This window comes from Amia ocellicauda, chromosome 15 (genome assembly GCF_036373705.1).
Source record: "Amia ocellicauda isolate fAmiCal2 chromosome 15, fAmiCal2.hap1, whole genome shotgun sequence".
Taxonomy (NCBI): Eukaryota; Metazoa; Chordata; class Actinopteri; order Amiiformes; family Amiidae; genus Amia; species Amia ocellicauda.
In genome coordinates this window covers 20,514,343-20,528,735 of record NC_089864.1, presented here as the reverse complement: position 1 = coordinate 20,528,735, position 14,393 = coordinate 20,514,343, and the positions used below count along the sequence as shown (strand labels likewise).

Below are 14,393 nucleotides of genomic sequence, written 5' to 3'. Positions count from 1 at the left end.
AGCTCTACAACAAATTATAAACATTTAACTTTTTCCTAAATTACATAACAAACCCCAGACTACTTTTAAAAGTCACACACAGTTATAAACACAAACAGCCTACTTCATTTGCATTGGGATTTTTCAATGAAACCACGCAGATTGTCACATCCAGTGATGTATTATCCAGGATTTACACAAGGTCAGCATCTATTGCAAAGGTTACCAGGAGGGAACACGTTTCATCAAGCTGTCGTCCATCACACAGAAATATTTATTGATGAAATGTGAGGAAAGGATAAAGGATAGGTACGAAGTCAGGGGGTACCTGCATACTAATAACTATGGACTACATGATTCATTTGCTATAATGGCTGCGTCTTCTTGGGTTTTCATGTGGAAAAGCAAGTAAGGTGTCACAATGACAGAGTGCCATTTAGGGACGATTTTAATTGTTACATACGTATGGTTTGTTTTTTACAAGAGTCAGATTAGAATGGGAGGGCTCTAAATTATAAAGAGCAACATGATTGAAGATGAGATAAGTGAATTCATGATTAGGTCAGTGCCGTTTCATTTCTTGTTGTTTCCACTTTAAAGAAAGCCTAAAAAAGGTTTAAACAATAAATAATGAGGGTTACGCAAGGTAAGGTAGGTGTGGATTGAGTGGAAAAACGTCATTGTAAATAGGGAATTAAATAGCTGTTTGAAAATGTCAGTTAGTGTTGGCAAGGCAGACCCATTATTTTGTTTGTCTTGTATTTCAAAGTCAGCAGTCTATTGGGCAGCGGTGAGAGAAACAATGTCTGCTGCAGGATCTATACGTCGCTTGGAGCAATTCACTGGTGGGTAAAGGTGTGCCACTGAAATGTAAACAGGCAGGAACTTGAAAACACAAAACAAAACATTAAGTGGCAATATATTTAATAGCCAAATAATGACATATTATGGGAACTATGTTCAATTCATACTAAAATAAACTTAAGGAGTACTTCATATTATGGGATGAGCTGTATGAACTTAATACAACAAAATAATGACAAGACTATTTATTTCATTAAATCTTATAATCTCTTTTAAATAAGCACAATGAATGTATTTTGACTATTCATTCTTAGTGTATGTCATTTAGTATATGTATATATTTTACATATATATATAACCTTAAAACATAATTCATAAGTTTGATTGTGGACCATTGTTATAATTTCAGGAAAAATATATTAATTTATTCTGTTACAAATACAGTTATAATTCCTTTTAGGAAGGAAACTGTTTAAATGAACATTAATGGATTATTGGATTTAAAATCACTAGAGTATAAATCTAAAATGCATCACTGCATAGAAGCATATTCAGTCTGTTACCTCCTGTGCTTGGTGTCATGAATTGCCCTATAACCATAAACCTAATATTAGAAGATGCATGCTCCTTATTGAAAGGAGTGAAGGAAAATCTATCTTTTTAAGTTCCATAACGTGTAAATGGCTGGAATCCTACATTCGAAATGAACTTGATTTAAAAACTAGTCCTGGGAGAATTCTCTTCCTAAATCACATACATAGAACATAAAAATGCAGAGGAAATGACACGGGCTGATCACGCAGGAAACTGTATAGCTCATGGGTGTGTTACCATGACAACATAAAGCATCTCCCACACCGTGCTGCGAGCGTTACCAGTGATACGTCTCCCGTCGACTGACAGCTATTCGTTTGGTCCTGGTGTGCGATGACAACTCTCCCCACTTACATATTATACAGTTTTTTTGCATAGCTATGTTAATGAAAAAGCTGCAGATCTACTTTTATGTCACATGCAAAGATCAAACTGTTTTTCAAAATGACATTCTAATTTGATGTTGTGATTTAACCCTTTCTGAAATACTGTGTACATATTAACCCATATGAATCCTCTTAAAGCTGGGAAATAAAAATCCCCCAGAAAGTCTCCTATGAATGAGAGCAATTCAATATAACCTTTAAACACCTCTGGAAAGGCATATATACAGCGCAAAGGATCACCAATGTTGTCTATAGGTGTTGGGCTTAAACAAATGTTAGGAGTTAGAATGCTTGACAATATGTATTTACATGTGAAAAACGACCTAGAAGACGACCACATAAAAGATGGGAAGATTAAATAAACTTTGCAGGCGTGACATGGAAAAGAGAAGCTGTAGTGGAAACATCTTGGGGAGTGGATCAATCACTCCATCAGTGGATCAATATAGGTTGATGGTGATGATGATGATAAAGATATATATAGTTAGGTCCATAAATATTTGGACAGTGACACAATTGTTATCATTTTGGCTCTGTACGCCACCACGATGGAGCATGATTATGTTAGTTTGTCCAATTACTTTTGAGCCCCTCAAATTGGGGGAAACGCATTAAAAAAACATAAAAATGGGTGTAATTCCTACAACGTTCACCCAATTTGGATGTAAATACCCTCAAATTAAAGATGAAAGTCTACACTTAAAGCACATCTTGATTGTTTCCTTTCAAATCCACTGTGGTGGTGTACAGAGCCAGAATAATGACAATTGTTGTCATTGTCCAAATATTTATGGGCCTAACTGTATATATATTCACCTGTTCCCATAATCCAGTGAATGCATTCCTCCTTCTTAGTTGCACAAATAAGGTCTCCCCTATACAATTAATCTTAGCACATTATATGCTGCATGGGGAATGGGTAGCCAGGGGGAATTTGTTTTATTTGAAAATGGCAGCCAAAGTCGACCGCATGTGACCGCAGCATACCCCCCCTAGAGAAAGGTCAATAGCTATTCCATTTGCCTGACTGTACTCCTTCGCTTTGTCATTGTACTCATTTATAGTACAGATATGAGCCAAAATCTAAGTAAGTGTACATTCCTTTTCAAACCTCAGTATGGGAGCTAATTTGCACTCCTACCTGACAATCAAGCTGTGGTAGCCTTGAATCCTCCAACAGCAGCTGATCATTATTCAAATATTCTGCAGGGTCAATTGGAAAATGCACTGTATGAAATCTAATTTAAAGTGCCATTACTGTGCAGAAAATGGGAATTCAGTGCTGAGCACATCATAGAGGCTTTAAATTGGGCTCCCGAAAAGGAAGGTGGATCTTCATTATAGGCCCCAAATCCTTGTTAAGGTGATCAAACAGGAGAGTAAAATGCACAGGCTGCCACATCAAAAGTCAAAGGTTTGTGATTTGCTACACTGGATGGCTCTTAGTGATGCGCACCAAAACACTTTCCTTTCAATTAAAAGTAAATCTGCACAATGAAGACCACAGAGAACTTAAAGAGAGTAAAATATTCAGTGTGTAAAATATATTCCATTAAAGCCGATTATTTACATAAATATTCTGTATTCAGTCAACTATGTATAAATGTAAATAAACCCCAGTCTGATTTACAGTACATAAAATGCAGATTCAATGTTTTTTACTGATTATGAAACTGTGCAAACAAATGCTTAATTAACAAATATTAGTTTAGGAATCCACATAGTGATCTATAAACATGAATTACACATGTTTATATCAGGGAATTACAGATTATAATTATATTTACACCACCTTCCAAATGGAAACCTCAGTTTTATTGTTACTATGATTTATTGTAGTCAATACTTTTTTACAGCTCATTTACATTATGTATACAGAATTGAAAAATACAATTAAAATATATCTCTTAGAATATAATGCATATGTTATCCAATAAACTCCATAATAAAGGGATTAAGAACAAGAGTCAAAGGTTACCAACTAGTCCAGAGATTGAAATATGGTAAGACAGCTCAATAAAATACACATATACTATAATACAATTATGTAATTTCGTAAAATAATTAATTATGATTTATTTTTACTGCAATTGTTATTAAGGATTTGTATACTTTTCTCCTTAACACTCTTCTCACAGTTACACAGTCAAGCCCTTTCAGGGAACAAAGGTAGATAATTAATAGAAAAAGAGTAATAAAAAGAGACACTACATTAAACAGTGTGGTCAGTCAGACTACAGATCACACTGTCAGGGCAGCCCCTCAGTAGCAGAGATTACTTCAGAGCAGAAGGCTCATGTTTTCTTGTTGTAAGGTGTCTGACAAGTGTCAGTCCTAAGCTGCATGTTGGAGCGAACCTCAAATGGCCGAGTACAAGAGCTCAATGAATCCAAGACAGGTGGAATTAAGAGGTGCTTTCTTAACACAGACACATTCACTGTACTCTGACATTTGAATGACACTCGTGCGAGGTGCAGTGGTACAAAACTAACACCACAGTCTGCAGGCTTCAGTTCACCATGGACAGCTGTTCCTTATGTTCATATTTGGTCAATGCTATGGCAACAAAACACAACAGGCTTCCAGCTACCCACAGAGAGCTAGAAGAGAAATGATCGGTGATGTCTAACCGAAGCCAACATAGCATTACTCCTAAAGTTATTTCCCACAAAGAGGACCTTTATGTTTGTTTCAATTAGCGTCAAATTCAACAAATGTTCGAGCTTGTGCGTCCACATTAAATGGCATTAGTCTTTAATTAAAAGTATCACCCTATTTTAATATGTATATATTCGTTACAAAACACACTTTTATGTTTAGTAGTCAAAGTATTCATCATAGCAATCTTTGCTTCTTTATAGCTAACGATTACAAGATGGCTGTTCAGTCACCCTCGACAGCCTACATTAGCTCTTCAATATTAATGTAGTATGACTGAATAAAATGATCATTATTCTTTAAGGTAAGTATGGTGCTCAAACTGTTACTGAAATAATTAACATTTTCAGTATCTCAAAGTAATCCAAATTCTAAAGTTTTGATTGAAGAATTGAGAGATAGCAATGGCATTATGTATGAATGGAAGCTTTGCATTAACGCAACAACTATTATTATGGTTTGTTTCAGGTGTTTCTGGTGACAAGGACAAGAAAATTACATTCAATTACCCTCTAGTCTATAAGACCCTGTTTGTGGTGTGCAGGCAAAACATTCCCTCGTTCAGTGCCTTGATTTAACCACTTGATCGTTGAGAAAAAGGACTCTTTACCCAAAGCACGCACTGTGCAGCATGAAACGACCCAAAGTTTCAGCCCCTCCATCATCTGAAGCACTTTCATTTATTTTATTGATACAGAATGCTTTCCTGTAAATGAACAACATGATATTGGAGGCAATAATCCCATCAGGGTGATTTAGTATCACATTGTACCATAAAATGAAAGAAGATTGCCTTTCACTTGCTATACTCTATCTGTTTTGTCTCAGATAATCCATCCAACGTGTGACCCTTGCTGTGAAGAATGACAGCTCCGCATCAGAGTACGCCGTCTGTGTTTATTATTTACACTGTTTATTGTACCAGGACAATGGGATCTATTTGTTTTCGAGAGAAACCTTTAACTCCTTATAGCTGATAATATTACTGGTTTCATTTTTCCTTTTTATTTTCTGGTACACTGTAGCACACCTGTAGTCATTTATAATCTCTGGCCTCTCAATAGATTTATGGAGGCAGTCACAGGAGCTGGCAAGCTGCAGTAAAGATGCTGTTTTGGGGGGGAACCATTATTTTAGTGCTCATCAAAGGATTTTGTCTAACATCAAGGAAAGCTTCAGACTTCCATCAATCTGCTGAGCACATTTAGTGCTGGCAGCTGAAGTGTAAGCTAGGTTTGTAACTGTCTCCAGCGTGTCCAATCACTTCTTGACTTGGCTGTGTTTTTATGTCTGTCAGTGCAATGACTAAGCTATGCTGCTATGTGGGTATACTTATGGTGATGTGTCTGCAGTTCAGCTGCAAATCTCAGCTGAAACCACCTGACTTTCCTTTTGACCTGAATGTGTGGGACCACTGGCCCAGGTTTTACAGTAGACATCATACTGTATGTTGAGTACTGCAGTGCATTGCTGTGGAGGTTGTAAAAGCTTCCCTGTTTCAGTCTGTCCAGTGATAATGGAGCCATCTGGTCACACCACCTAAGCCAGATGTAAATCCAGGCCTTGAGGGGATTAAGTAGCTAGTGATTCTGCACTGATACTGGTACTATTATTCTTAGAGTACATGTTTACAGGATATCCCTGTAGGAATTTCCTTTGCACTTTTAATTTATCTGAGGAATCTACTTTAAGAAATAAATATTACCAACTGTCACTATTTTATTACAAAAGATTGTTTCTGACAATAACTGACCACATAGAGACAGAACAATTTTGAAGAGCTTGTACTGAAAGAAAATACTGTGTAGCTAATGTATTTTGGTTATATTCAAGCATGCTATAGATTACAATGTAAATTGAGGTATGTTAATGCAAAGAACACATTACTATACTTTCAACAATAATCATACTTCTGTCTGTCTGACATAAGAAATGTTAGTATCGCAATATATTTACTTTAAACAATAATCATGTGATTACATGCATACAGAAATTCAGTGTAAGACAATTTAAAAACTATTGGAACATAAGGTTTATCATTCCGTCAAGAAAAAAAGCCGATGTTAGAGATATATCCTAAACCGTTACCTTTAAATTCTCCAGTAGTGTGCAGGAAAACAAACAACTGATGTTCATAGAAGGCATTGTAACCACCATTCAGACACATGATTCTATCACTGTAACACATAATTCCATCTGGAATTATTCAGAAGACACCATTATACATCTTAAAAGTCTCCTGTCATTAACAGTGTGGTCAGTATTCTCTCAGAAGAACTCTTTTCATATTCAAACCGTGTCTGCTTTCTGTAATTGTGCCCTACGGCAGAGGATGGGGGACTTGATGAAAATGGCTCTTGTCCAGATTCTGTAAAGGTGGTTCACTTCAGCTGTGAAATAAGTTCTGAAAGGTTTATTTTTCCCTTTGGAAAGAAGCCCAAATCAGAACAACGCACAGCAGGATCTAACAAAAACTTAGTCGAACTGAGCTCTGAATGGACCGTTGAGAGTAATGTGTAGATAGCCCGGGGTTGTGTGGTTAAATACAAGGTGTGTGCTGCTAAATTAGTGGGAATACAACAGCAGCAACAACAAAAATGAGACATGATGTGCTATTTTTCAGTAACAAAATATGTTTAAATATTGCTAGCTAAATGTAGAATGATTAGATTAATTAAAAGGATTCAATTTATTATAAATAAATTTATATATATATTCACAATCATCTTGATAGAAAATGTAACCTAATCTTTTTTTTAATGTTTAATGGTTTATGTATGTATTTTTGCAGGTGGTAAAATGGATTTCAATTGTAACATGTTATGTTTCATCACATTAGGTTGCCCTATTTGCAATAAATATTAAAACCCTGTCTGCTTTGTAAGGCAGAATTCAGATAACCATTCCTCCTATATATTTGAGCCCCCAGGATAAATAAGAGCTAAATTTCATCATAAACTTTTATAGCACTGAAACCCCATTGGCTGTAAGACACACCTATAGACAAGAACAGACTTGATCTGAAAGTAACTGATCATGTGACCAGATTCCCAGGATCAGTGGAAGCTCAAATAAAACTCACTGGTCTTTGTTCGCGTTTGCTTATAGAAATGTAGGCTAATCTTTGTGTCGTCTGATTTTAATGAAGTATGTTGCATACTTGATTGGCTCCCAGAGGGTTTATTATATGTAATCAAAGGTATTTGAAGTTATTACATTAAATGATATATATATATTATATATATATATATATATATATATATATATATATATATATATGTGTATGGAAAGATTGGATTAGTCATTTTCAATGTGTTACATAGCCAATATACATAAAATAAGACAAGCTCTTCAGTAAGACATCCATTTCACAGTGTACTCAGTGCTTAGATTGCTAATCTGAATACATTACATTTCCATTATTTAATTAAAATGTCCACCAAGAGACAATTAAACCTAAGAATGAGAATTTACATATCAGTCATGCTGCAAGTCACAAGTAAGAACCAGACTGAATGCATTATGAAAGAAGAGAGGAATTATACCATCTATTTAAACTACCATCTTTACATCACGTTATGAAAACATTTTCCTTAGTCTCGATTTATGAAAATGAAGGTCGCAGCAAATTAAAACCAGTTAGCAAGCACAAATATCAAATCCTATACTACACTTTTTGTGTACAATTATTTTGCAAACCCGCCATCCTCTTTTGATTGGCATATAAACAACTTAAACAGTTCCAAAACATGTGCACTGACTCTGTTGTACAGTTTGGTTTAGCTGTAAACGAGCCAGGATAAAGTTAAAACCAGACATTAATCTAATCTACAGACTTAATCTTACTGAAACAACATCAACCTTGTTTATCACTACCGAGCTTTGCATTGTGGTAGTAACATTCATATTTATTAGGCAATTATGCAAATCCCAAGGTATAAATGCATTAACACCCATGATTTAATCCAGCGAAGTCTATTACACTATGTGGAAAAATGCAATTTCCTTTTTATGTATAATTAATAGTTATATCTATTCTATTTCTGTCAGCCTGTAATTACCACTAATACAGTCGACCAATCATACAAATAATATATCTATACACAATCCCCAGATTAGATCAATAAAAATGCAATGTTGTATTGTTATTCAAGATCATGTCAGTATATAATATATTTTTTATGAACAAAAAAACCTAGTGCTTATTCATCTTTAAATTTGATCGTCTCATAAAATGTATTGCATTCCATTTAGCACATTTAAATAACTGACCCCACTGCATTGATGTATAAGTGTATAATTCAATTATTTGTAGAGATAAACTGGCACTAAAGAAATCTGTCAATGAAATCTCACATTCTGTAAAACTGAGAGGTATTGAAATGTTTTCCTTCTTTAAGGAATTACAATATTCCCTCAGCAAGCATGAGGTCAAGGTAAAAAGTGGATGATGTGTAGAGGTTGAAATGTCTCTATTAGAGGTCTAGGTGTTAAGTCTTCGTAAAGTTTGAATTAGTTCACAAAACATATTTTCTCACTATTCTCATTGACTTATTACTGGAAAACTGTTTAAAGAAGATCAAACAACATTCAACTTCACCGCAGACATAAGGTTTCATTCTTTTTAAACTTTACACAAGGAAATCTTCAGAATGTTTGTAAAATAAAAGGAAAAACGCATTCCTCCTAGTTACACATGTGTTGCAAATGTGGAATAACAAAATGCAGAAGACCTTCATATATTGCACTATTCAACAAAATTAATGAATGAGGAATGAGCCCTTGAAATTGGACCCTTTGTGCTCAAGGTTGTCCTGCTATCAGCCTCAAAGCACAGCTGAATATGTTAGCTAACCGTCAGGCCAAACTATTATCCCAATGCAAATTTCTACATAAAATTAAATAACAAAATCAGACATTTATCACCACGTGGGAGTTTGAGAACATGACAGGTGAAGGAGTGTCCTGACAGGGAAAAGCAGCACCACTACATGGACAATGTAGACCAGACACTGCAGGGATCAAGGCATGCAAGAGGACTAAGCAAAAACAAACACGACAAACTTAAATTACCGTTGTGAGAAGTTGTGGAAATCCAAAAAAAGTTTAAACATATTTACAGGCACTATCCCAGTACTGGGAATACTGCCAATGGAGTATTATGCATTTATTTGTAAATGTTAATTACATTTGGAATTTTGTATTGGTTTTCTCAAATTCCGCTTTTCAGATCCTGTGCTAATAACTTCTACAGCTTTACGTGAGTGTGTACATGTACAGTGCATCCGGAAAGTATTCACAGCGCTTCACTTTTTCCACATTTTGTTATGTTACAGCCTTATTCCAAAATTGATTAAATTATTTTCCTCAAAATTCTACAAACAATACCCCATAATGACAACTTGAAAGAAGTTCGTTTGAAATCTTTGCAAATGTATTAAAAATTAAAAATTAAAAAAGCACATGTACATAAGTATTCACAGCCTTTGGCACCAATTACAGCCTCAAGTCTTTTGGAGTACGATGCTACAAGCTTGGCAACCCCATTTTTTGGGCAGTTTCTCCCATTCTTCTTTGCAGGACCTCTCAAGCTCCATCAGGTTGGATGGGGAGCGTTGGTGTACAGCCATTTTCAAATCTCTCCAGAGATGTTCAGTCAGGTTCAAGTCTGGGCTCTGGCTGGGCCACTCAAGCACATTCACAGAGTTGTCCTGTAGCCACTCCTTTGTTATCTGTCAGAGTGACTATCGGGTTCTTGGTCACCTCCCTGACTAAGGCCCTTCTCCCCCGATCACTGAGTTTGGCCGGGCGGCCAGCTCTAGGAAGAGTCCTGGTGCTTCCAAACTTCTTCCATTTACGGATGATGGAGGCCACTGTGCTCATTGGGACCTTCAATGCTGCAGACATTTTTCTGTACCCTTCCCCAGATCTGTGCCTCGATACAATCCTGTCTCGGAGGTCTACAGACAATTCTTTGGACTTGGTTTGTGCTCTGACATGCACTGTTAACTGTGGGACCTTATACAGACAGGTGTGTGCCTTTCCAAATCATGTCCAATCAACTGATTTTACCACAGGTGGACTCCAATCAAGTTGTAGAAACATCTCAAGGATGATCAGTGGAAACAGGATGCACCTGAGCTCAATTTTGAGTGTCATGGCAAAGGCTGTGAATACTTATGTACATGTGCTTTTTATGTTTTTTATTTTTAATAAATTTGCAAAGATTTCAAACAAACTTCTTTCAAGTTGTCATTATGGGGTATTGTTTGTAGAATTTTGAGGAAAATAATGAATGTAATCCATTTTGGAATAAGGCTGTAACATCACAAAATGTGGAAAAAGTGAAGCGCTGTGAAATTTTTCAGATGCACTGCAAGTACCATACATTAATTCCAAAGAAGGTCATGACATATACATTTTATTGACATACATTTTAAAAATCCATCTACTACTGCCTTTTTAACAGGACTCCGGAGGGAAATTTCTCTTATAGATGTGTTTCACCAACATATATTTTCATTCTGTTCCTTTCTAAAGCTAAATGTCAGCAGTCATTTCATATGACCAGTTCATCCTGGTATTTGTATTCCACTATTTGGAAAGGCTTAAAGCACCTGCATTTCAGCTTAGTTAAGAAGTGTCTTGAAGTCCATTAGGAGCACAAAATACTTGCAGATATGTATTTTGCATGCGCTGCACACCGATAAGGCTATGTCAGGTATTCCGTGAGTGTTTGACAAACATTAGTGCCTGCTTAATAGATCACTAGATAGCCAGAGAAAAGCCAATTACTATATTTAGATTAGCTTACCAAAAAGCAACTCTCAAATCAGTTCATATCAGTGAAACCATGTGTGACAATTCCATAAGGTCATCAAATAAGGATTAACCTTATAAATCCCAGCTAATGTAATAATTTCAGCCCCCTCTGGTTGCAGACCAGTACAAAAGCACCAAATCACAAACACTGCAATCAAGCTGTGCCCTCCAGCTAGTTATTATCCTGAGACAGTCCAGGGCACCTTTTGCTCCCAACCACGGGGGTTAAAAGGTTTAAGCTGCTCAGGCAAATTTAGTTAAGGGAACTAAATATCCTTATTCTTTTCCACTCTTAGTGTCCACAATTGAGACCTACGAGGCACAAAGTGAAGTGATTCTCATGCTGTTTCAAAGTTTATCCAATGCTACCACTATGAGCATCAACCCTATTTACAAAAAAGCAAAGCAGAGTCTGATATTTGAATATTGGGCATTGGCAACATTGTTACTGGCTCCTATTTTGTCCTTCCAATATTATTACCATATAATATTACTACTACTACTACTACTACTACTACTACTACTACTACTACTACTACTACTACTAATAATAATAATAATAATAATAAGGGTGATGATTAATGGATTCTTGCAGTATACTAGCATGCAACTGTGTTTGACAAAAGCACACAGTCTTGAACAGAGCCTATTGCTACAATGACACCCAGCTCTTAACGAGTTAAATTATCCCCATCTCTCCAGAGACATTTTTAACCATACAGTCACAAAGCCTGGCAGAGGACGTCACCGCACATTGCAAAGCTCCCAGCACATTAATCATCCGAAAATCCACACAGGCAGACCGGTGAGAGATTCTCGCAACTATAATGACAACATTAAAATCACATTTTATCTGGCCACCAAAGCATATTTGTCGCCTTGGACATAGACACATACTTTACATATTTATTGCAGCATTAAAGTCCAATGCTTTACAATTTGTCATTTCTTAATTGTGTGGATTCCAATAACACAATTTCTTAAATAGTCTAACTTGGTCAAATACAAAATGCCTTTACTGTGACAGAGACAACACAGGAGGCAAAGGTTTAACATTCATAAGCTAATAAACTTGATTTTGTAAAGAAGTATGCTGGAGATAAGCACAATCCCTTGGAACTTCACACAGCTCTATAAAATAGCAAGTACACTTCTATCTCTGATGAAATAATATGAAATTCTGTACCTCCATTCTTTAGGGCACTGATATTTAGGCATATGTGACATTACAATACTGTATCAAAGGGATTGCCTGTCACTAAAGTAGAAAAAAAAGTACTGGAGGGAATTTTTGAAGCAGCTTTAATTTCACATATTTTTTATTCCTCTAACAAAACCCCTTTTCCATCTCTCATTTAAAACATAAATGTGACTATGGTAAAAATGGAAACAAAAAGCTTCCAGCAATTTTTCAAGCTTCCTGGGGTTAACCTATGTCTCAACTGCACACAGAGGCATTTACATAGGAAGCTGTGCTCTTTCTTTAGGCACCTGCTACTGCACACAAATACAATAAAATAAAAGACAATCATGTTTGTTTGTTTTTTCCCACTAACTCCTCAAGCCCTTCTGTGACAAATCTGATGTTTCCAAACTGCCATATCTGGGCAAACAAAACCCATCCCCTATTCTCAAGCATTTTTCTCAGTTACCCCTGGCAGCAATGAAAGTCTTAAGTTCTCTGTTTCTTGTTTAAAAAATTTTGATTACCTACCTTCGTTCTCATTGGAGAGAGAAGTCCTTCCATTTTGGCTTCTTTTTCATTCCAGACTTTAGTATCCTTTATGAGCCTCTTTTACAAGCATCCCCACACAAACAGAACCATGACACGGTTAAGAAAAAGCCCTCTCCACGGTCTCCTTCATTAGCATGTGCCGTACACACACACACAATCTGCCTAACTTAAATCCCCCGTACAGCCACAGCACAACGCTCCTGCTGGAGCCGTCCTCTGTGCTTCTCTCTGCATATTCTGCCCCCAGCTATGTTTGTTCCCTGCTCACTGACAAACGATCCCTGCCTCTGCGCAGCTCATTCAACAGCAGCGAGGGGAGAGGGCTCCCTCGTCCAAAACCCCTGCGATTGGGTCACAGAGGCAGGAGGGGAAGGTGCTCCCTCACTGGGCTCAATTGTTCTTTTTTTTTTTAAACAAAAGGTGACTTTCATTCAACGCAATCTGATCTCTTTATTCTCTCCTTGAACTGGGCATGACTCATTGTCCCCCCAGCCTGAAATTATGTGCTTCTCACCCGCATTTTACAAACGCATTCAAAGTCTGTCATTAGTCACCCCGATGCAGATATTTATGGCACTCCTGTTGTTAATCCATTAAGCCCAGATGATTCGTGAAATCCCGCTCAGGAAGAAAAAGTGACCAAATTCAAAAGCATCTTCGTCTTTGCAGAAGAAGAAAAAAAATGTTCAAAAGAGACAGATTACTGCATGCAAAAAGCTGTCCTTTAACACTGGTTTATAAAAAGTCCAAGGAAGTGTCAGGGTATTAGCAGAAATCCTCTTAAATGTCTTTTACAGTAAACAGGAGGGGAAATAATTCTATTAAAATCATCAGTACAGACGCATGGCAGCATATGGAACAGAAAAATGTATAACGAGCACAGCTTCAATTCCAGTTGCAGTCATCAGGTCTATTACATGATAAGATATTCCACCCGCAGTGGTACTATGCAGATTCCTGTGAACAGCTGTCACATAAAGCAGAGATATCCCAAGGATGCCTCTCTGTACCTTCTCCCCTGAGTTTTATCCCTGATTCTGTGTTAACCGAGAAATTACCATAATGTCAGACGCACTTTTCTTCACAAAGTCTGTCTGCACATAACAAGCGCCGGGGTTGCGATTGCTCCATCACTTCCTACATCTGGGCAACGGAGGGAAGACAGTTAAAAGGCTTAAGAGGCTTGTTAAGATCCAGATGTTGAGTGGAACAGGAGGCCATGTGACTCTAGAAGGGCCACCTTTAATATCTCTCTCTTCTCCGAGGTGGTGGGTTTTTATGATTAGAAAGCGCCCTCTCACATAATCCGCCTTGGAAATTAGGAGATCCAAACCTTATTATAGCGCCATTGTGTCCCCATGCCTCATCTTATTAACTTTAACCTTCTCTCCTGCCTGTAGCACTTCCAATTTAGG

At 36.9% G+C, this 14,393-nt stretch overlaps 1 protein-coding gene across 1 annotated transcript in view; it reads right to left on the bottom strand.

Annotated features, from left to right (window-relative positions):
• frmd4a (FERM domain containing 4A) overlaps window positions 1-13,264 on the bottom strand; it is a 150,464-nt gene extending 137,200 nt beyond the window's left edge. The window contains exon 1 of the mRNA XM_066723725.1: window positions 12,958-13,264. Within this exon, the coding sequence (XP_066579822.1) occupies window positions 12,958-12,990 (33 nt within the window). The 5' untranslated portion in view covers window positions 12,991-13,264. The remainder of the gene's footprint in view (window positions 1-12,957) is intronic.
• Between the last annotated feature and the right edge of the window lie 1,129 nt (window positions 13,265-14,393).